At 47.3% G+C, this 21,749-nt stretch overlaps 1 protein-coding gene across 7 annotated transcripts in view; it reads right to left on the bottom strand.

Moving 5' to 3' along the window:
* The window catches only part of RASAL2 (RAS protein activator like 2), a 163,515-nt gene that overhangs the window by 9,460 nt on the left and 132,306 nt on the right, over window positions 1-21,749 (bottom strand). For 5 of the 7 annotated variants that reach the window (XM_084211711.1, XM_084211712.1, XM_084211713.1 and 2 more), the window contains exons 6-15: window positions 18,890-19,043; window positions 17,302-17,400; window positions 15,978-16,532; window positions 13,740-13,884; window positions 10,968-11,112; window positions 9,845-10,081; window positions 8,993-9,194; window positions 6,489-6,688; window positions 4,403-5,264; window positions 931-1,065 (exon numbers count right to left, since the gene is read on the bottom strand). In XM_084211711.1, the coding sequence (XP_084067837.1) occupies window positions 931-1,065; window positions 4,403-5,264; window positions 6,489-6,688; window positions 8,993-9,194; window positions 9,845-10,081; window positions 10,968-11,112; window positions 13,740-13,884; window positions 15,978-16,532; window positions 17,302-17,400; window positions 18,890-19,043 (2,734 nt within the window). The remainder of the gene's footprint in view (window positions 1-930; window positions 1,066-4,402; window positions 5,265-6,488; window positions 6,689-8,992; window positions 9,195-9,844; window positions 10,082-10,967; window positions 11,113-13,739; window positions 13,885-15,977; window positions 16,533-17,301; window positions 17,401-18,889; window positions 19,044-21,749) is intronic. The other 2 variants (XM_084211714.1, XM_084211716.1) reach the window with 1 other exon arrangement.

Here is a 21,749-nt window from a genome sequence, read left to right as displayed (position 1 = left end):
TTAGGGCAGTGTTGTTGTTTTTTTTTTTTAAGAGAAAAATAAGCTGATTGAAGTAAAGGAAGTGAGAAGCAAACATAAGGGCGACCATAGAGAAGGAGCATCCAGCTGCTCCCACGCTCTGGGGTATCACACTGCAGCACAATTCCAGCAGTCAGAGGGCTCTGAAATGGCTCCTCAGCCCTGACTGGTCACATCCTGCCTTACTCCAGACTCCAGCAGTTCTCAGGCAGATGCTGCTAACAGGGCTCAACTGCAGAAATGGCCTGGGCTGCCCCAGACCTGTATAGGACCCAAATAACTCACTCTTTAGGACCTAATCAATCAGGTCAGGTCAGAGCAAACCAGAGCCTGTCAGGTTACTTGGATGAGTTACTTTTGTTCTTCTTGTCTCTCTGGGCAATAATTTCTGCAATAGTGCCATGAATCTCAAAATATTGCTTTTTTGGGGGTTCATTCCCCTTTCCTAACAATCCTATGTTTCTGCTTCTTTGTCCACTAAATGTTCTCCTCACTCCCTGCCTTCTCAAAATACCAGACCTCTTACACAACAACTCCATCCCCACAGCAACACGTGGCTGTGACTGTATTTGGAAAAATGGGATCTACTCCTGAAAAAACATACACTTTCCAAAACAGATCATGCAGATTTCTGTGGAGCTCAGGAACCTTGCAGTACCTGGGTGACAGGCATTTGCCTCAGGAGAAGCCCAAGACAAAATCTGACTGCTGCTACTGATGAAAGCTGAGCTGCAGCCCTGCATGGTCCCTGTGCATGTCCTAAGCTATGCTCAGTGGGGTTAACAATCCTGATTTACTTTATTTACAGAATTAGTGATCGCTATAACCAATATAGGCTGTGTGAGAATGCGTGATGCTGTGAAGTCCCTCTGAAATTACTGTGGGGTCCACAGCACTCAGAATCAAATCTACCTTTTCAGCATGTTTGACTTCATCCAGGTTCTGAGTCGTGTCCTTCTTGGTGTCCTCGTACTGGCCGTTGTTGAACACCCACGCCGCCGTCCTCTCCACCGGGGACAGCGTGGCCGAGTCCACTGGTGACTGCACCTGGGGCAGAGACACCTGGGTGTTAGCATCCACCACAGAAACTGCACACTAACCAGCTCTGACGTCCAGTTCAGCTGGAGGAGAAAGATACCCATGGATCGGGCAGCCTCAAAGGATCCCTGGAAGGTCTCCTGCAGGGTTACTCCATCCTCCCTTGACTTTGGACCTACAGCACCTACCTGAATCCCTCTAAAACCAATCAACCTTCTTCCTCTCCAAGTGAGTTTCTCTCTGAAAATGTTCTTGTTTCCCAATCCTGTTCACATCCACCTCTTCCCTTTGCCACATTGTCAGCAAGGCTTTCTCACCCTGCCACCTCTTGCACAGAGAACACACAGTGACAGAGCTCTGCTCGCAGCCTGCTCAGGTGAGACAGGTTGGTTTCCCTGGAGTGCTGAGGAGCTGAACTTGGGAGCAGCTTCCTCAGCCAGGCTGGGACAGACTGCAGTGGAGCATGGGACTGCACAGCCTGGCAGGACTTAATGTGGCAGGGAGGTGTGACATGATCCCAGCAGTGCCTGCCAAGTTTGGATGGTCCATTGCAGCATAGCTGCCCTGCCAAGGCCAGCTGTGCTGACTGGGAGAAATGTCCAACCCCTTTGGAGGCTCCCTCTCCTCTCTTCAAGGGAATCTAAAAAGGGAGCCAAGAAAAGAGACAAGAAACTCTCTGCCTGGCTGGGGAAAACATGGCTTGCTACAAATTCCAAGCAATTTTCACGGACAAAGACAAGTTTATAAGCACAGGAATTAGCATAATTACTCCTGAAAGAGCAACATTGTCTTATGTTTTTGAGAAATGCAAAAGATCAACTTCTCCCCAACTGCAGCTTCTTCTTGTGCCCAGGCAGATCTTCAGCTCCCTGCCTGGCCCAGTGGTGCACCCAAGTGCACTGTGCTCCCTGGCTGGAGCTTCTGAGTTCCACTCTCAGCCAGGAGCTCTCCATGGGGGGGGAACAGCTTTAGGAGCCAGGGATCATGTCACCCTCCTGCTGTGTTTCTCCTTCTCAGGAAGACAGGGCTGGAGGGTGCTGGATCTGGTCCCATGGCTCAGCTGTCCTGAGCAGCCATGGATACTCCAGCATGGGAAGAAGCCTCAGCAGAAGTGTAAAGGCAAAGAAAAGGCATAGGAATTAGGCAGAAATCCCTGGATTTAGGCAAAGGCCTTTTGCATAGAAGGAAGTTTTCACAACAAGAAAGCTTACAGCCCCTTAGGTGTGGTGTGGCAGCCTGGCAAAGCTCATTAATTCAGATTTTTTTGATGGCATTTGCTGTCAGGAAGGCAGAGCAAGGGAGACCATGGCCCATGCGTGGCTGTGAATGGCTGGAGAAATCAGGAGCAGGAGGGATGAATACTGTCACCAGCCACTGGAGCTGCAGGGGACTCAGACAGCAGAGAGGTGACTAGAAAGTACATCCCCAGCCCTGCACCAGACTGCTGAGCAGCAGCAAACCTGGCCAAACAAGCTTCCAAGTGTAGGACAGAATACTTCCAGCAGCCAAATTGGGGAAGCTGTCAAAGACCAAGTGGATGGCAAGTCACACATGCTAATGGGTTACAAGTTATTATCTTATAAAGGGCAAAAAAAAGAATTAGTCTGCTAGGATCATGTATTAATTCCCCTCTTTGCCTCTCTTCCAAAGGAACACACTGACATTTCTGTTCCCACCTACCTCCTAAATGGAAATGGAAGGCAAAAAGTGACCTCTCCCAGCAAACAAAGGGCCCAGCTCTATATTCAGAAACAAATGGGACTTGTACAGAACAGAGTCTAATAATTATAACGCCCACAAAACATGCCTAGAAAGAACATGCCCAGAAAGAACATGCCCAACTTCTCTTTTCTCTTTCTCTTTTTTAAACAAGAACAGAATTCCACAACAAGATTTGCAATTAAAAGGACGCAATGGAATTTGCCTTGAAAAAAATGTTGGCCACTCGACTTGGCACCATTTAAGACGTTGTTCATGGGTGTGGGGAAGGAGAGAACAAATTGATTTCTCTGAATAAAGCAGGAGCAAGTACTCCAATGAATCCAGTGGAAACAATTAGTACAGAAAGTACAGTGAGAAAACAAATGGATGCACATCCCCTTCACATTTATCCTTGTTACTGGCCTAAAATGTGCTACCAGAACCACACAAACTCTGGTTGTATTCCACAAAAAACCCTTCACCTAGCCATGCCCCTTTGCCCCATTGTAAAACACACTCTGCAGGGAGACACAAACACACACACACGTCAAATAACAAACAATTACTTCTTTAGGTATTACTAACTTGGCATACTAAGCTTTGCCTTGTGATTCAGTGTTTCTGGTCTCATACTTCAATGAACTTGAAGTATCAAAGTAGTTTTGAAGCCCTCATTGCTCCTGGGTTCCCAGGCATCACCCAGGTTTTCCTGTAACATTCAGGACTTTGCCAAAAAAGCTCCACTGTCAGGGAACACCAAGAAAACCTTGGGCACAGCAGAGGTTGTTCTGCCAGCTTCACCTCACAGCCCAAAGCCTTCCCCCTGCAAGAGCTCTGACCTGCAGGTCATGTCTTCTACCTTCACTGTAGCATTGAAATACTCACTTCCTCTGTAAAATTCAACTAATTTAGGGAAATATTTTCATACACAGCAAATCACAACAGGACTGTTATAATTAAAAAAAAAAAGATAAAGGAATGCTGGCTTTTTGACAGGAAAACCTTGATTTATATTTGCCTATGAGCAACTGATAATGTGCATTAGGAGTTGGTAGATAGAAGCACTCCTTTCCACAAAAAATTTGCATTATTCATAGTTTGGAATGATTAATGAAAAAGCAGCACTTTTCTGAGGAACAGCAAGAGATTGATTCATCATGGTGAAATATGGATTTCTCCACACTTTAGACAACTGTGCTTATTTGTTATTTTGGCAGCAGTTATTCTGTGATGTTTTATCTTTGTTCATTTCCCTGTTTTGAGGCAGCTCTGCTTTTAAATTAGCACCACAGGGCAAACGCAGTCTCACGTGGAGATCTGAACTACCACTACAAAGCTGCTCCTGGTTTTTTTTCCTTTGTATGTAGGGAAATTTTCCAGTTCTGTTTCTTTTAGCAGGTTTGCTGCTACCTTAGTAAATGGAAAACAGTTGTTTTATTCTTCAGATTTAGTACTAAAGCATCCCAGTGGCACAGATAAGGTGGCTTGCCGAGCTCGTGAGGGTGACAAGCAAGACTATTCCTTACGATTGCTACTGGCCGCTGGCGTAAGTGCTGCTACTCTTGATTCAGCTTAGAGGTCAAGAAAGCTTTGGAGACCAAGGGCTGAACACCAAAGCAGAGGCCTGGAGGCAGGACTTCCTTACCTGCTGCGTTTGCTGCCGCTGAATGGCCCGCACCTTGGGGACGGGGCTTTCCCTGGAGGACGAGGACTGGTGCCGGGAGCGGTTCCCGTTCTGCACGGGCTCCATGCCCAGGGCCCCCGAGGCCCCGGAGACGCTGCCCGTGCTGCGCAGGGAGGGGCTGTGCGTCAGCGTGTGCAGCGTCTTGGCCCTGGTGCCCAGCACGGCCTGGTCCATCTTGCGGATCTGCGCCTGGCTGCTGCTGTTCTGCCGGGGCAGCACCACCGGCACGTGCTTGTCGGGGCCCGCGGGGCGCCGCGCCGAGTCCTCGCTCTGCGAGCTGCGCTTGGCCGACTCCTCCAGGCTGCTGTTGCTGCGCCCGCTGGGCTTGAAGTCCTCGCTGTTGCTGCGGCTCCGGGAGCTGGCGGTGCTCAGGTTCTCCGGGCTGGAGTCCACGGAGGCCTTGGCCGTGGGGGGGCTCGGGTTGTTGAGCTGGTAAACCGGGTTTTGGAATGAGAGGGGCCGGAGGCTGCCCTGTTGGTTCCACGCCGGGTGCAGCGGCCTCCGGACCTGGGGAGCGCTCTGGGGGGTGCTCTGGGTGTCCCACAGCTGTTTGATGTTGGCCACCTGGGTGACAGAGAGCTGGCTGCCCGCCAGGCGCAAAGGCACGTCGTGCATCATGGAAGCGGCGTCGCCGTGAGCTGCGTGGGGGTCCTGCAGGTCCATGAGGGAGATGCTACGGCCGTTGGGCAAGACACTTACCTTCTCATCCTTATCTGAGCAAGTCATGCTCTGGGTGGATGCCTGCTGAACCAGCAGTAAGGTCTTGCCCCTAAAATGTCCATCTACATTTTCCTGGGTTGGAGACTTCATCTTGTTTATGTCACTGTGGAGTGGAAAGGAATTTGGTTAATTTTTGAGCAGCCGAGACCCCGAGAGATCTGTCCCAGAGAAGTCTTTCTACCTCACTTAACCTCCCCCCACTGAAAGCTTCAAGGAGCCAGACTTCCTTTTATGAGCTCTTTGTGTGCAAGTCAGAACACACTCTTCCTTAATTACCGCTTATCTTGGAGAATGGTGTTTGATTCAAGAAGTCCTTCATCTTTATTTTTTTTTACAGGTGAAATCTAAATCATTTCCACTAAATCCTCCCCCCCTTAGTCACTTCTGCGTCTAGCAACACTTCAGATACCATTTAACCCTTTGCCATTACGTAACAAGAGATGGGACAAAAGGAAATTGCCTCAAGTTGTGCTAGGGATGGTTTAAATTGGATACCAGGAAACATTTCTTCACCCAAAGGACTGTCAACACTGGCTCAGGCTGCCCAGGCAGTGGTGGAGTCACCATCCTCGGAAGGTGTTTAGATGTGGCACACGAGGACATAGTTTAGTGGTGGCCTTGGCAGTGCAGGGCTAATGGCTGGACTTGATACTCTTAGAGGCCTTTTCCAACCTTAATGGCTCTATGACTCTGTGTATTATATGGAGGTCTTAAAATTCAGCAGGAGTTGTGTGAAGGCTCCTTCAGAGCTGGATGTAAGTTCAGGGGGCACGTGACAAACTGGCCCTTGTACCTGACAGCACAGGTACTGCAGCAGCTGAGCCCTTTGGCAGCTCTGCCATGTCACAGCTCCAGATTAACAGCTGTTACAGCGTGAGAAACGCTGCACGAAGCACAGGAGGGACTATTTCTGCTGTTCCACAGCTAATGAGTTTCACCTACAGCTCAGTTTTTCCATTTGCAGCCTGATGGCCAGAAGGAAACACCATGGCTGACTGTGCATTCAGGCTGGCAGTAAATCACAGAACTGGTTTTTTTATCAGCTCAAGCCATTGACTCCCAGAGATGTGATTGAGTCCTGGGTAAGTCCAAAGCTCCAGGTGCCCAGTGCCACCTTGTGCATCTCTTCCTTGGGACGGTCTATTCCCCATGAGAGAGGCCCCATTCCACAGCAGGGCCGGGCAGCCAGCTCAGGTGATGAAGCCCCCAACCCTCTCGGATCCACAGAATGGTTTGGGCTGGAAGGAGACCTTGAAGATCATCTCATACCAACTCCTCACAGCTTTAACAACCCCACAGCTGCCCTTGAGCCCTGGCTGGGACGTACCCATCGCTGGGGTCCTCAGTTATCTTCTGAAGTCCCGAGGAGAGACTTCCAGCGACGTTTGGGCTGGAGCTGTGCTCCGTGAAACGCTTCAGCTGCTGCTGCGTGGGTGTGGGGCTGGTCATGGATTTTGTGATATCCGCAAGAATACGGGGGAGAGGTCCCAGTTTTGTCACGGTTGCCTGTAGGAAGGAATTTTCACCCTAATTGGATACAAGCACCACGACATCCGGCGGGTTTGTGTTTGGTTTGGTACCGATGCACAGAGGCGGAGGGATGGAGTGGAAGGAAGGAGGGTGGGTGGTTGTGTGCGGGTGTGCCAGGATCGGAATGCAGTGTTATGGAGCAGCGCAACGACGGCGACGAGATGGATGGAGGAGACGAAACGGGGTGCAGCAGACATTGAGGAAAGAAAAGGAAATAGAAAAGAAATTAGGATTGACCCCCAAAAATAAAAATCATGCTCAATAAAACAAAACTACTGCCATTCCAATGCAAAACTATCATGCAAAGCACACTGGGTCCCGGGTGGGTGAGGTCAAAGTGAAAACTATGGCATCTGCTCATTGAAGGGCATTCAAAGGCTACAGATTCAGCTGGTGGGGGGGACTTTCCAGGCAAAGGGGGTCATGTGGTAAAGGAAATGCATGCCAACAGATGAGGGGATCATGAGAGGATCGCAGGGGTTGAGGGTGATGGGGAAAGGGAAGGTTTTCATTTCATAAGCCTTTCAGTTTTGGTATCCTACATGGATGCCATCTCCTTCCGCACCGTTATCAATTAATTAAGCCATTCTTCCCTACCCAAACTTGAAAAATAACTGCATGAGAGCATCAGTGAGCCTCATCCCAATATCACCCCATCAGCATGGGGTGAAATGTGTGGCTCCAATTACAGGTTAGCTCAGTGATGGCCAGGCTGAGGGTAAGAGCAGAGCTGGCCTTCAGCAAGGAAGGCTGCTCCTCCAGGCCCTGCCTTCTCACCCCTTTGGGCCACTGCTGGGAGATCAGCTACAGGGCATCTCCAGGCTCCTGGGACTGCAGGAAGAAGGTGAAGGAGCTGCAGATTTATTAAAAAATTAAAATTCTGCTACAAAACCAATGCTCTTCTCAAAGATACCCTTGTTTTCCCCATAAGCAGGTATTCAGCCAGTTTGGCTCCAGGGAGAAGAGGTCTCTTTACAGACACTTTCATACAGCACTGTGGCTATTAAAATCTCCAAGGTGGCTCCTCTTATTATTTCCCAGCCTACAGTAAAGCCATAATGCATGTAACTTTACCCCTTAATTCTCTTTTTAGGAAACCACTGTACCAGCTCCCAGGGGCCTGCTAGGATAGATCCATATACCTAACCTACAGAAAGGGCCATGCAGATCCATACATTTGGAATCTACACTGTGTACATGGATAAGGTAAATTGAAAAACAACATCATAACTTATTATCAAACTAAGATTAATATACAGACAGTCTTTTTTGAGTCAAGGGCATTTCAATTTACTCTGACACAGCAAGCTCAGATTTTTGTTTTTTCTTTTAAGTAATGTACAGTGAAAAAATAGATACACAACCAGTAACTACTTTGGCAAACCCTAATGCAATAAAAATTGAGTGCATTGCTATTCACCTTACTTCTCCAGTTTCAAAAGAAAGAATAATATACATGGAACATGGACAAAATAATGCACCTCTAAAAATTGAAGTATGGAACAGTTCCAAGCACTTAAAAAAAAAAAAAAAAAGACTCACAGTTCAGCTTTTCTGGGCCTTATCAACTACCTTTGCCACCAAGATTTTAATGATTTTGGCTCCTGCAAACCCACATAGCTAAGGAAGATCAAAGCTCTGCCTTTCCTGCTTCTATAGCTAAAAGGAAGCAGTGTTCAATGCTGGTGGCGTCTGCTGGGATCAGAAGAACAGAACCTGGACACTGCACATGAGCCCAGCACAGGGCACAGCAGAAAGCATCTTGCTCTGCTACGGGATGGCACTCGGAGCAGATCCAGCCTCTTACATGGCATTCCTTGTGTGCCAAAATCAAATGCTACGGAAATGAGAGCATCTCAGCAGGCTTTGGATGGTGCTGTTGATGAGAACAGCTCCACAGGGCCAACTCATTCCTCCATCAGAACCAGGGGAGGGCCTGCTGTGCAGCAAAGCACCTCCCTTAGCACCACAAGGCACAGCAACCTGGCCTTTTCCTGTCCAAATGCCTCACTTACAAGACAGAACTGGCTGCCCAGGGATTTCAGGTCCACTTCCAAGCAATACCCTCAGCACCTGACCTTCCTAAAGGCTCTGCAAAGTGTCTGCAGTGCTGCTGAAGCCCAACCACCTCACACCCCCTGCTGCAGGCCCTGATCCGAAATCACGGAAGGAGCAGCCGTGAAACAGCACCATCACACATTCCCCTCCAAAGCTCCTGCCTTCCCCTGCTACTCCCCAGTGTTTACTGTTGCCATGGAACCATCCCTGCATTTGCCCTCCTGGGCCTCCAAACAGCTTTACCTTATCAAGCTGGGACACAACCTCCCAGAGGAGGGAATGCAGCACCGAGAGCTCTTTGCCCAGGTCGATGTAGCCGTCGTATCCAGGCATGTTGGAGATGGTATCTGGGTTAGAGAGCTCCCTCAGAAAACGCTGCATTCCTCCCCACTCATGTTCCAAAAATTCATTCATAAAGGCCATGTACTCCTCCTTAATACCAAACCTGCAGGAAAGGGAGGTGGGGGGAAACCCAGTCAATAACCTCCACGTAATATACACAGCACAAGTGCTTACAGACAATTACTTAAACACTTTACTTTAGACCTGCCTTCCTGAAGAGTATCTTCAAAAAAAAAAATTCAAAATCTGAAGATTTTGAAGTCTTGGAGGGAAAAAAACCACATGGACAGTTTAAGAGATTCACTGCTTTGTTGTACTTACTTAAATACTACTACCTCACTGTTTCTATTACAAATCACATCTCTCCCTGCTCCCTCCCACAGATACTCCTCTCCTCCCATGTAGGAGACATGCCATGCTCTTTGTATCATTCAACTGAGAATTCTGGAGGGAGAGAACATGAAAATCATGATCCTTGAAACAGCAAGGATCTTCTTTCCCTTTGAAACAGCATAGACACTAACATGCTAGTGCATGACTCTTCTTGGTTTTATGCTGTCCCCTCCACAGTATTCAGCACACTCCAGTCTGCAGGTAAAGAGCATTTATCCGAGGTGTCTCAAGTGTCCCCATCCAAGTGAGAAGATTCCCCCTGTGCTAAAGCTGGCTTCAGTCTGCCACAGCACCAGCTGCCTGTGAGCACAACCAGGAATGGGGCATGCTGCGGGTTTTGCTTCCCCTGGCAGCACCTACTTGGCAAAGTTGGCAAGGTTCTGGATGACTTTGGCGATGAGGGTGAGCGTGCGGGAGGTCTGGTCATCAGGGTACTCCTGCATCAGGTTGAAGAGGCTGGGGGACATGATGGCAGGGCACAGGAAGCGCAGGAACAGAGAGGCGCTGATCAGGCGCTCACTGATGTCCTGCTTGCCCCTGTTCAGGCACTGCTGCTTCCAGGATGCAAACACCTCCTTCAGCTCACGAGGGAACACGCTGAAAAGGAAAAGAACAAAAAAAAGGGAAATAAAATTGCACTGGCAACAAGATGCAAAAAGTCGAACTGGTGATCAGTCACCCGAAATACTTATCTGTGAGAAAACATCAGCTCTTTTTTTACCTCCCCTTTTTTTTCCTCTTTCTCTCTAGGCTAGGTAATATCATTAAGCCCCTATTCATAGATCCCCATTTAATCTGGTGGCACTTAAGTAGTCTTTAAAGCTCCCCTTGTTCATATGTGTTAAGTGAAGCCATTTCCAGACACAGTGATTTGCAAGCTAGGAACTACTTATCCATTGCTACCCTGGAGCAAACAGGGTATTAGAATACTGAAAACAAACGAGCCAAACTGAGCTCATCTCCATATCTGACAGTTTTACCTTGCTTGTTAAGCTCTCAATACTATGCCTTTGCTTCATGCCAAAGCAGCCCCTCTTCTTCCACTGCTACTCAGAAACAGAGATTAATAGAAATCTCCCTGCCAGTGCTTCCTCCCTGTGATTTCTGTTCAATTCCACACATCAGAAGGGTCTAAAAGTCTTCTGTACACATCAAAATTGCAGCTTTTTATGCCAAGTCCAAGCTAAGCTATTATCTTCTGACTTTATTCCCTCCTTATCCAGTCACACTCAGTGTGTGTTCCCTTGGCAGGGGATTTGGGGAGGTGTGGTTCGTGGGCTGGGACCCCTCAGTCTGGGCACAGGTTCCATCTGCAATCTGGAGTCACATGCAGGAAGGCAGTGAGGAAAAGGGACAAAGGCAGCCTGGGAGGATGGAAAGGACTGTGCTCCTTCCCTGTCCCACTGCTGCTCCCTCACTCTCAGAGGAGGAACAGGCCCCCCTGAGCAAACAGGGACAAAGGGAGTGAAGGAAGGTGCCTTACCAGTAAGAATTGATAATCTTGCAGAAGACCAGCTCACAACACATTTTCAGGTTGCACTGATGATCTGCTAATTCACTCTGTGAGCACCTGCTGGGATCTGCTTCACAGTTTTCATCTGACTCATACACAGCCTTGATAAACTCCCCTGGAAAAAGGGAAGAGGAAGGAACCAGGGTAGTTACAAGAAAAGCCTACTTGACACATCTTTAAATCCTGCTTATGTCTTTCCCTGGCAACTGCCTGTCCTGCTCTGGGTGTCTGCAGCTCAGCCTCCAGACACCAGCTGTTGGGGACACGACTCCTCCCAGCCCTTTCCCAACAGAGCACAGCCTGGGCTCCGATGCTGCAGCCTCCTGTGCCCTTGCTGTCCCCAAGCACAGGTGCAAAAACAGGATAGCTCTGCTTAGCAACCCTGCAGGCACTTCCCTTATGGCCTTGAGAGGAGGATTTGACTTGGTATTCAAACAGTGTCATCAACTATGAAATTACCCACAGTCCTAGCAATGAAGCTGTGTGCTATTTGTTTTCATAATTTCCCCAGAAAATGCTCTGGCAATGATATTTATTTATATTATTGCTAAATCTGCCTTTTTTTTTTTTAATTTTAAAAAGTGTCACCTTGCTCTTGAATAAGAGTAATACCCAAGCCCTCGCTAGATGCTGCTAATTTTCTCAGCCACTTATATCAACACCTTACAGCGTTTTTATGGCCTGCATCTTTCAAGCTCCTTGGCATTTCTGTCACCCTTCCCTTTCAGCATCCCAACAGAAACTGCTCACATACAAACCACATGAAGCTGGCTTTGTCTGACAGGCTGGAATGAGCTACTCAGTGGTTTCCCTCCTCTATATGCAGGCATTCCAAGTGATTTTTAAGCTGTTGGGTGTTCACTAGGAAAAGCCTTTATTCATTGGTTTAATGATTCAATGTCTTTCAAGTTCATCTCCTCAGATGATCTCACTGGCTCTGAGCTAACACAAGGCTTATTTGTAGAAAAGGGGTTTGGTTTTAGCCTTTGCTTTCCTAAAACCCCTAAAACACCTCTCAGCTCCTTCCCAAATCTCAGCTTGGTGTTGTTGCAAGCAAAGCAGGCACCACATTTTCTTAATTTCTGCTTCCTTGCAAAACTGCTGACATCATTTTTTTTGAGCCAATTCTGTTTTAATTCTTGTTTACTGATAATATTTTTTTATCCTCAAACATATTTGAAGCTTACTCTTTGTAGTCCACAAGATTCAGATATAAGATTCCCTTCCAGACATGTTACATTGCTAACACCAACCACAGTGTCATTAGTCCTTTCAAAGAACAGGGCAGCTGAGTAAAATGACATTTAAAACCTGACAAAGAATTAGATGGGGATATTGTCATGAGTGAAGTTGCCCAGAGCTACAGACAAGCTGGACAGCCTTAGGGGCATTTTCCATCTCTCCTGCCTGTGATTTACCATCTTATCACTCAGTGCTAAATGATGTATTAGAAGTCATTAATGTTAGAATATTTTATGCAATTACTGCACATTAAGGAGCTTGCAGTCAGCTGTAATGGAGTGGTCCCACAGCTGATGTTCAGCCTGCTGGGAAGCACAGCACAAAGCACCAGGCTGCTCGTTTCTCCATACCAGGTGAGAGCCTACAACTGTGACTTACACTCAGTGGGTCCCACCCAGGAGAATTAGACTACCAGAACAGGCTCATTACACTTCAGAAATGGCCAGACTGGATGTAATCCCAGAGCTGACTACACTGACCCTTGGAGCACTAATTTAGCCAGCTATCTCCTTGATGCCTTGCCAGCATCTGGGATTGCTGAGGACAAGCGAGACTGCTGGGAAAGTAAGCAGCTTGGCTTTTTTTCCCCTTTTTGTGAAAGGATGTGGTGTGGGACTTGGCTTTGGCCTGATCTTGTTTCTCTTGTATCAATTTCCAAAGCTTTCTTCATCCCAGAAACAACAGGGGGTGGGTGGCTCATTGTGCAACTGTGGAGAAGGAAGGAGCTGCTGAAACCCAACTGTGGTGAGGCTGCGGAAGGCAGCGAGCCGGGGTTGGGCGCCCTTTGCTGCTAACTTTGTGTGGCCAGGAATTCCCCAGGCACTGAGTTATGACTAGAGCAGAGCCTTTTGGTGGAGGGGGGACAATTACAAAATCATCAGAGTCCGCCCTGGTGTTACAGTGGGCGTGAAGACCCCGGTGGGGAGAATGGAGTAGGAGATCCCAGGATGCCCAGAGAGTTTTAATGAGTCAGTGAATAACGAGCACTCAGAATAAACGCAGGCAAGAGGCTTCCCAGACAGGATGCATCTTGATCTCCTGTCCTGGGATGCTCAGCAGCCTTGCAGCCTCACTCCCTGGCCTTGTCTCTCAAAGGACTATGGGTCAAAACCCCCTTTTCAAGCCTGTTTGTATATCAGATCGAACAAGCACCATTGCTCACAAAGAAATTGCGGTGTTATACCTCTTTATCATGCTAGAGACACAAAAGGAAGTTACCCAGAAAAACAGAACATGGTAATACAAACTTGAAGAGGGACTCAGCTACATCAAATCTTGCCTTGCCTTGGGTGCTATTCCTGCAGGCACCAAAGAGCATCCTTCTCCACATGGAGGAAGGGCATCGAGAGCAGGACAGTGTGCTACCTGTGCATGAGACACTCAGGCTGAGAGCTGAGGCTGTTCCTTCCCATCGCACATTCCCAGCTGCAGCCGCCCTGCAGACACAGCTCAGGGTCAGCCCTTGCTGTGCAAACAGGTGGCAGACAGGGGGTTTCTTACCCAGTGCATCCTGGAGGTACTTCTGTCCTACCAGCTTGAGGTATTCCTCAATAGCTTTGGTAGCAAGTGTGTTCTCCCTGAAGATCAAGACATCATGTTCTGCACAACGATCTACCTCAGCCATCACCAAGTCTGTCAAGAAGTCCTGAGGGAAAAAGGTCAAATGGCAAAGGTGATTTGAACCAGCTCAGTTGTGCCAGGCTAACTGCAGAAGCCAAGAAGAAAGGATATTTCAGGATAATAAATAATTTCTCAGCCTGAGACAAGGGGTGCAACTGCCACATGAAGTAAGGACTGAGGAAATAGCCAGGTGTCCTCTCAGGTTTATTATATTTGTAGAATGATTTAGATCACAAATTATAAAGGGTGAAGCAAAAGTCTCTAAAAAAAACCTTTACAGCCAAGCTTGTGTTTCAGTTTAGCTCCAGAACAGAACCTCTCAGTAGCTTATCAGAGGCTTTGTCTGCTGAAAGAAACTGTGCTATTATATTTATCCTTATCTTTATAAGGAATATTCCATAGAAACATGGATTTAAAAATCCAAATTGGAAATGACACACAAGTTATTACAGCTTGATGATATTTAAATTAGAAGAATGGTTCAACAAATTAAATTCACAAACCAAGAGTGCTTTAGAATTAGGGAAAAAAGAAGTTAACATTCAACTTGCTGATTATCTACATGGCTTAACATTAACTGTATTTGATTGTCCAGGCAGGAACTGTCAGCAAGCCTTGATACAGAGAATAATCTCTTGATATAGGGTCTAATTTTACAGTAATACTTATTTCCTGAAGCGGTAACTTTATGTGAGTAAACAACATTTAGTACTCTTGGATTTCAGTCCATTATTGCTGTTTCTTTTCAACAAAATCCACGAGAATTCTTTTCACCTGGCACAAACTGGGAACATCCAGATGTATCCCCATCAGCAGAAGTACAAGCTGGAAATACCCTCTTAGGAGCTTCATGGCAGCCTGAGCCACCTGGTGCCTCCCATAAATAGAGGTTCAAAACTTCACACACCAGGAATGCAAAGCTATAACACTAATTCATCAATTGTTGCAGCAGGCACTGCAGCAATCCAGAGCCCTGCTTTTCCAGCAGGGTCTCAACATAATCTTAGCTACCAGCTTCTCTCATTAGATCACTTAAGGAACATCTTCCTGTCACACACACTGTCACAGAGCACCAGTATTCAAGAGGCAAGCAGAAAAGGACCTTTTCTGAAACAGTAAGGGTAAGGCTGTCCCTTGGGTGTTGTTTACAGTCATCCTTCCACATCTCTATCCCTCTGATTTGTGCTTTACTTGCTCTAGCTGGTTTCACTGGCAGAAGGTGCCTCCAGCGTGGCACTACTCACACAGCAGCTGGCAGCAGCCAGATAGATCAGTGCAGGCTAATGCTTCCCAGAACTTCCCACAACCTGCAGGATACTCTCCCACAACCCATCTGAAGGAACCAGTGTGCACCCAGAAGTCCTAAGAGCATCCTTGGGGCAGGTGGGATCACCATTAACTGGGTATGGATCCCCCAAATGGCTGCTCAAACGCCGACCAAATCGATGCTGCATTGATCCGCTGACTCAGCGCTGGCACCCGCTGCTCACTGCTCAGGCTTATTTATAGAAGCACTTCTCCAGTTTACCAACCTCCTGTTCACTTGTGTCTTAACCTACATCCTGATTTTAGAAATGCAAGGGAACACTCAAAGGTAGGTGCTGACTTTCAGAATAACATGAAGTTATAGAGTCCTCCCGCTTACACTTTGTACACAACATCTATTGTAAATCAGAGGTGACTCTGAAGGGGAGAGAATGATGAGGAGGACTCCATGGATATCAGAAGGCTAATTAATTACTTTAGTATACTATACTAGATACATTTCATCTAAACTGAATCTGCCAAGCACTCACTCTGCACACAACTGCACTGAATCTCGTGGCTGTCAGCCGACAGCCCTGACACACACACACACACTGATAGGCCAAGGAAACAAAACATCCTCACTGCGGGTAAACAATCTCCATATTGCATTCTACTTTGGCACAACACAGGCACAGCAAGTGATAAGAATTGTGTTTTCCCTTTCTCTGAGGTTCAAACAATGTGAATCTTAGAAATCCTTGGGAAGAAATGTGGTAACAAACGTCTGTTGCTGCCATGGCCCCCCCAGTTTCCACCAGGAATCCCTTCTCAGTAGCCAGAGTCACTCCAGCAGGAGCCACCTGTGCTTACCTTGGCTCTCCCAGTGCTCTGAAGAATGTGCACCAAGGCAGAAGCCATCTCTTCCTTGTTCTTGACGCTGATCACAGGTTCCAGCACGGAGCACAGCAGGGCGTAATTGCTGGTAACATACTCCCCAAATTCTTTGTACTGCTCCATGGGCAAGATGGTGATGGTCTGGTAGCGGGATTTGATGCGAATGGAGGGCCCCCCTGCCTTGCCCTTGTTGGCTGTGGGGGTGCTGACCGGGTACCATTTCTCCACAAACTGGCGGCCGGTGACGCTGGCCGTGGGGATGTTGACCAGCCCTACGTAATTGTTCTTGTCCTTTTTCTTCTTCTTCTCCACGTCCTTGTAGATGTGAACCGTGATGCTCTGAATGTGTGGGAGGCTGTAGAACTCAAAGTGCTCCCCCCAGAAAATGTTATCTGCTTTTGCTTTGCTGGTGGTGCGGGCAAAGAGGGTGTCATCAAGGCACAGCTCACAGAAGTATTTCTTCTTAGGGGTCAGGTCCTTGGCCTCTATGATCCAGAGGCGAAGCACGTTTTCAGCTCGACGGCAATTGTCCTGTGCAGGAGAAAGAGATCAGTTCTGATTCCAAACCCCTAAAAGTTGAATATTTCATCTTCTGAAGCAACAGCAAAGGTGCTGTCTTTTCTGTCTGAGGCAAGGACAGAGTCAGAATTCAGAATCAGGTGGTCTGATCCAGAGAGAATTGGAATCTCTAGAAAAATTGACATTTTCTAAAACAGAGGCAAAGGGCTGTCTTTTGTATGACAAGAGTGTTGAGGACTAGAATACTTTTCTTCTTCAAAAGCTGTATTTGAAACACTTTAGAAAACAAACACTCTGCACAAGAGCCTGTCCAAAGCTTCCAGACTGGTGAGGAATCTCAGAGCACTGTTAGCCTGTCCCTGGGAGGTAGGATTGCAGCTATGGAGTGACTTATCAGACATTTCCAGCTGATCTATAACTTGATTCCTCATCTCACTCCAGCTGCAATTGGTTTAATGTTGGGTTTTTTTGGGTTCCTAGACCCTAATGAAGGTGTGCCCCATCTTTCCCAGGGGCATGGCCTCAGGAATCCAGCCTGCATCCCAAGCTGGCACTGGGGCAGGGATCAGGAAGCAGGCTGGTGTGTGTTTACTCATTCAAGGTCTGACCTGCTGCACTCCCTGGAATAGCACGCGGCAGCTTTAGACACACGGATGAGCGGACGGCTCCCCAGACTAAATTAATTGAGGATGCATCTGTGGGAAGCCCTGGTACACTGGACTAAAATCCAATCATCCCACCTCCATTCCCCCACTAATCTCATTTTTGCAGTTCCTATTACCTTCATCGGCTGCGATAGTCTGCGTATGTTTTCCATCCACCAGTCCCTCTCTGCTGCAGAGGAACAACTGAAGCATTTACTGCCCTTGGAGTAGGTTACCTGGAATGAATAAATGACAGACTGAGTTCAGGCAAGCCTAGGAGACGTGGAAGAGGCTGAAAAAAGCAAGGAGGAAGATGAACAATGCTTGAGTAACAAACTAAATATGAAAAAGGGAGGTAAAAATAGAAGGCAGAAAAGATAAAAGGCCAACAAAACACAGAGAGCAAAAGAAGTTTGAGGTTCTATAAAAGTAGAGAAACTAAAGAATTTATATAAAATTAAGAGCACCTGAGGCTCCTCTTAAAGACTTCTAAACAAAGCTTTAATCAGACAGTTAATCTTTCTTTTTTAAAAGAGTTGTTAATTGATCTGTGGCTATTAAAGCTCGCTGATTTCCCTGTTAAGGCCCAGGGGCACAGGATTTGGTTACTAACAGCGTAAAGACAGGCAGAACTGGCAATGCATTAGCAAAAGGCAAAACACACCGGACATAATGACTTCAGTAAATACAGAATATTTCCAGGGGTCCATATAGGCAGCAACAGCCTAAACAAATGGAGGGAGTTGTGCTCGGCCCCAGCCTGACAGCTCTGCTTTCCCTCACCAGGGAACCGCCTCGTTCCTTCCCCTCTTAGGTGGCCTGACAAGCCTCATTTACTCTTTCCATTCATTTGTGCTCACAATTACAAAGCAGTTTGAGGCAACAGCCTCAGAGCTAAGCTGTTGCCAGTGTTTTCCACCCAACTCCCCAAGCCCAAGCAAGCTGCGAAGTGTTTCCAACCAGAAGAATGAGGCTGAAGCAAACAGGAACAGTTCCTGGATGCATCATGAGGGACCAGAGCCTGATATGCTGCTTTACTGCCAGAATTTTCCAGGTTGTAAACAGATCTTTGTTCCAGAAGCTCGGACACATCTGACTAATCCTGCTGAAGACGGAGTGACCTGGCCCTGCCACGACAGGTGACGTGGCCTCAGCTGCATGCAGACACACAGGGCTCCACTGCTGGAGCTGTGATGGCAGGACTGAGCTCACACAGTCTTCTAGAGCAGAGCTCAGAGCCTGCAGCCTCTGCTGAAACAGCAAAGGGAGCTTTGGATCCTGCTTCACGGTGCCATGGACACGTCCACAGCCACTGAGGCTTCTCCTCTGGCAACTTGAAAGCACTGAGCTAATGGAATGGGGCTCTGACTGGAAAACTCATTTCTTGGATACAGTCAATTTCCTAAATTCAATTTTAGGTGAATTTGGAGGGGTGAACACACAGCTAATGTACATACTATTGCATATCCATTGTGCTGTATACATTTGCATGCACGTTGCAAATGCTTATCAAGCTGAAAAGCTTTTTCAATTAGAAAAAGATTTCTCTCTGTTTCAGCGACTGATGCCATTAGCCTCAAGCACTTCAAAAGTCACATGGTGGCTCAACAGCCCCCACCCAAACCTCAGCAAGGCAGTGGCTGCTGCTCTGTTCTCCAGTCCCAGAGCAGCCTTCCCCAAGGGTTCAGGGGGATGGCAGCTGCCTGCTTTGGAGCCTGTCCCTACCTCAAAGCAGAAGTCTCGTCCAAGGATGCTGTTGTGAAGTGGTTTGACAAAGACTGCTTCTTCTGCTGCAAAGTCCAGAGTCTCTATGGTGCTGGCTTGGTTCAGTAAAGACTCATGGGAACGGGACTCCTTCAGCTTGGGCAGCTCACGTGGTCTGGAGGACAAGGAGGAAAGGAAATGTCTTGGTTTTTCTCACAATTACCAAAAAGAGCTGGCAAGATCCCAGACAAAGCTGCAGCTTGTCTCGGTGCTTATTCAGAGCAACTTCCACAATTAGTCTGCAAACCTTATGAAAATAACATTAGGCCAGCAACCCCAGACTCCCAAGGCAATATCCAGCCTAGGAAGTCCATTCCCACTGACCTAGAAATGATAGCTGCCAAGTTGTCAGTGAAAGAACAGCAGCAAAATATTCAGAACTTAACTGCAGAAATTTTTAAAAAGCTCACATAGGTAGCTTTGGATGTACTACTGAAAATACTTGTTACTAGCTAGATTAGTAGACAGATGTTGTGTATTAGCAGCAAAGAGCACATGGATCCCTAAATCTGTAACCAATGCAGAATGAGGATTATTCATTAGAGCAGATGACCTTTCACAATATACTTGATTTTTAACATTCAAAGCCTTTACACTAAAGTCAAATACAAAAATTCCATCCCACTTCACGATTGCTCAAATCAGTCATTTTGCATTTTCCTTTTCAGCTGCTTCTTCCAACATGAATTTCCAATTTTTTTGGATACCTTCTTTCTCTTTTAACTTCTCACTAACACATACTGCTTCTCCTTGTCCTGTAAATCCCTGAGCTCCACCAGAGCTGAAAATGCCCACATTCACAACATCTTTTATCAAGGCAGTTTTCTCTTTGTCCCTACCAGTTCTTGAACACTTCTCAAAGACACTTCCTTCCCTCCACTATGCCACAGCTTTTGGCAATCAACAGTGACATTATCAAATGTGTTTTAATCCTTTCTGTACTCTCCCAATATGATTTAATGCAACATTTGTGCGTAGTGGGGAGCTCTGCTGTCAAACAGCACTGCAAAATGTGCTCAGTTTAGAGGTGATGTGGCTTCTCCTTCTGCCTCCAAACTCACACCTGCCCTAGAGGCTTCTGCAAGAGTCACACAACACCTGAGCTTGCATCTCAAGGTAAACATCATGTGCAGACACATCTTATTTTTCCTGTGGCAGGAATTCAGTCACATCCTTCACAGTTGATCAGCAAGGAGGAAGAGCACAGAGTCCCAGCTTAGCAGAGAAGGAGCTGTTGGCCTGGCAGGTCCAGCTTTTGTTAAGATATTGAAGTCTCTGTGCTCAGGGATCCCTGAAGGCAAGTCCATAAATGTGGCTGCCCATCCAGCAAGTGTGACTGGGCACAAGGAACAGATCTGGGAGCAGAGAGGCATCAGCTCTCTACACATCACTCAGAGAAACACAGTGCTCCTATGTTCATCCTCACAGTATTTCCTCTTTGATTCAGTCCCCAGTATCAAATGGAAAATGTTAAAAAAGGTTCTTTACAGAGGGAAGAAAACCACTGCTACCTCTAACAGTTCCCTAATTTTGAAAAGTAATTAGTTTCTGTACACTTCCCTTACATATACAAAAAAAAAGTTCCTCACATTCTTTATCCTTAGCAAAATCAAACTGGTCCTACCTGTGAGCAATTCTATAGGGGAACTCAGAGGCAAAAAAACCACAAACATTTGGAAAAGGCATCTGAACGAAGGCTGCTGAACAAAACCTTGGGTACCACAAAGGATCCAGGCAATGCAACAAGCAGAGCTCACCCAGCTGCTCTTTTGTATGGAATGAAACACTGAAGGTATTGGAGCAGATTCACACACGATAAGATTTATTAAACAGCGAGGGAGAACTTTGTTCCCATTTAATATACTGAATGACCTAAGTGCAGGCAGCAAAACCCTTTGATGGGAGGAATATTCCAAAGACAGATTTCAGATGCAAAGCAGCAGCTCTGGTAGGAGCCTTGGCTGTGCTGTGCTTTGTTCTAACAGGTTCCAGCAGCAGCTGAACCAAGGCAAACCCAAACCTCAGCCATGTATAATTGAGCACTTGCTGCAGTTAAGGTAGGGCAAGTCTAAAATAAACACACCACAATACACCACTCTAATGTCATCTCTGCAAAATCCTCTCTAATTTCTCCTCTCAAGAAAGCACTGCTGAGGTCACTTGGCTTCTGTCCCTGCCTCAAACTCTGAGCAATTCCCGTCCTTACAAAGTACTGGGAGCCTGCAGCCAGTGCCCGCTCAGTGGAGGAAAGCATGGAGTGAGCACAAAGAGGGGGAAGAGGAGGGAAAGAGAAATAATTACCAAAGAAAAGAGGGAAAAAAAGAAAAAAGAGATATGTAGCAATTTCCAGTTAAGCAGAGGCTGCACTTGGAGCAAGACAAGGCAAGCAGACCTACACGAAACAACTGTAGAGCCACTTAGCAGAGCATCTCCAGATCATAGCGGTGCCACATGCCACAGCCCTTCCCTCCAAACTTCCTGCTCCCTGCTACATCTCAGGCAACAAATCCTGCCTGGAGAAGAAGAAAGGCACAAACAAATCCAACAGGAGTTCTTCCTCAAGCCTCAGGTTACAGATTTCAGAGGAACACCGTGCCAGGCAGATAGGCTGGGGCCAGGAGAGCAGCCACAGCTAGGGTGAGGAAAGCTCCCTCCTTGGTGAGGAAAGCTCCCTCCTTGTCAGCTCTGCTCCCACCCCACAGTGCCAGGAGAGGCTCCTGCCTGCTCCTGGGTTGCCAAGGCACAGCATCCCCTAAGGAGATTAGGGGGGGCTGGCAGCCAGCAGAGGCAGCAGGCGAGGGGAGGCGGCTCTGCAGGCGGG

This window comes from Fringilla coelebs (assembly GCF_963513975.1).
Source record: "Fringilla coelebs genome assembly, chromosome: 9".
Lineage (NCBI taxonomy): Eukaryota > Metazoa > Chordata > Aves > Passeriformes > Fringillidae > Fringilla > Fringilla coelebs.
This window is presented reverse-complemented; position numbering and strand designations above follow the sequence as displayed.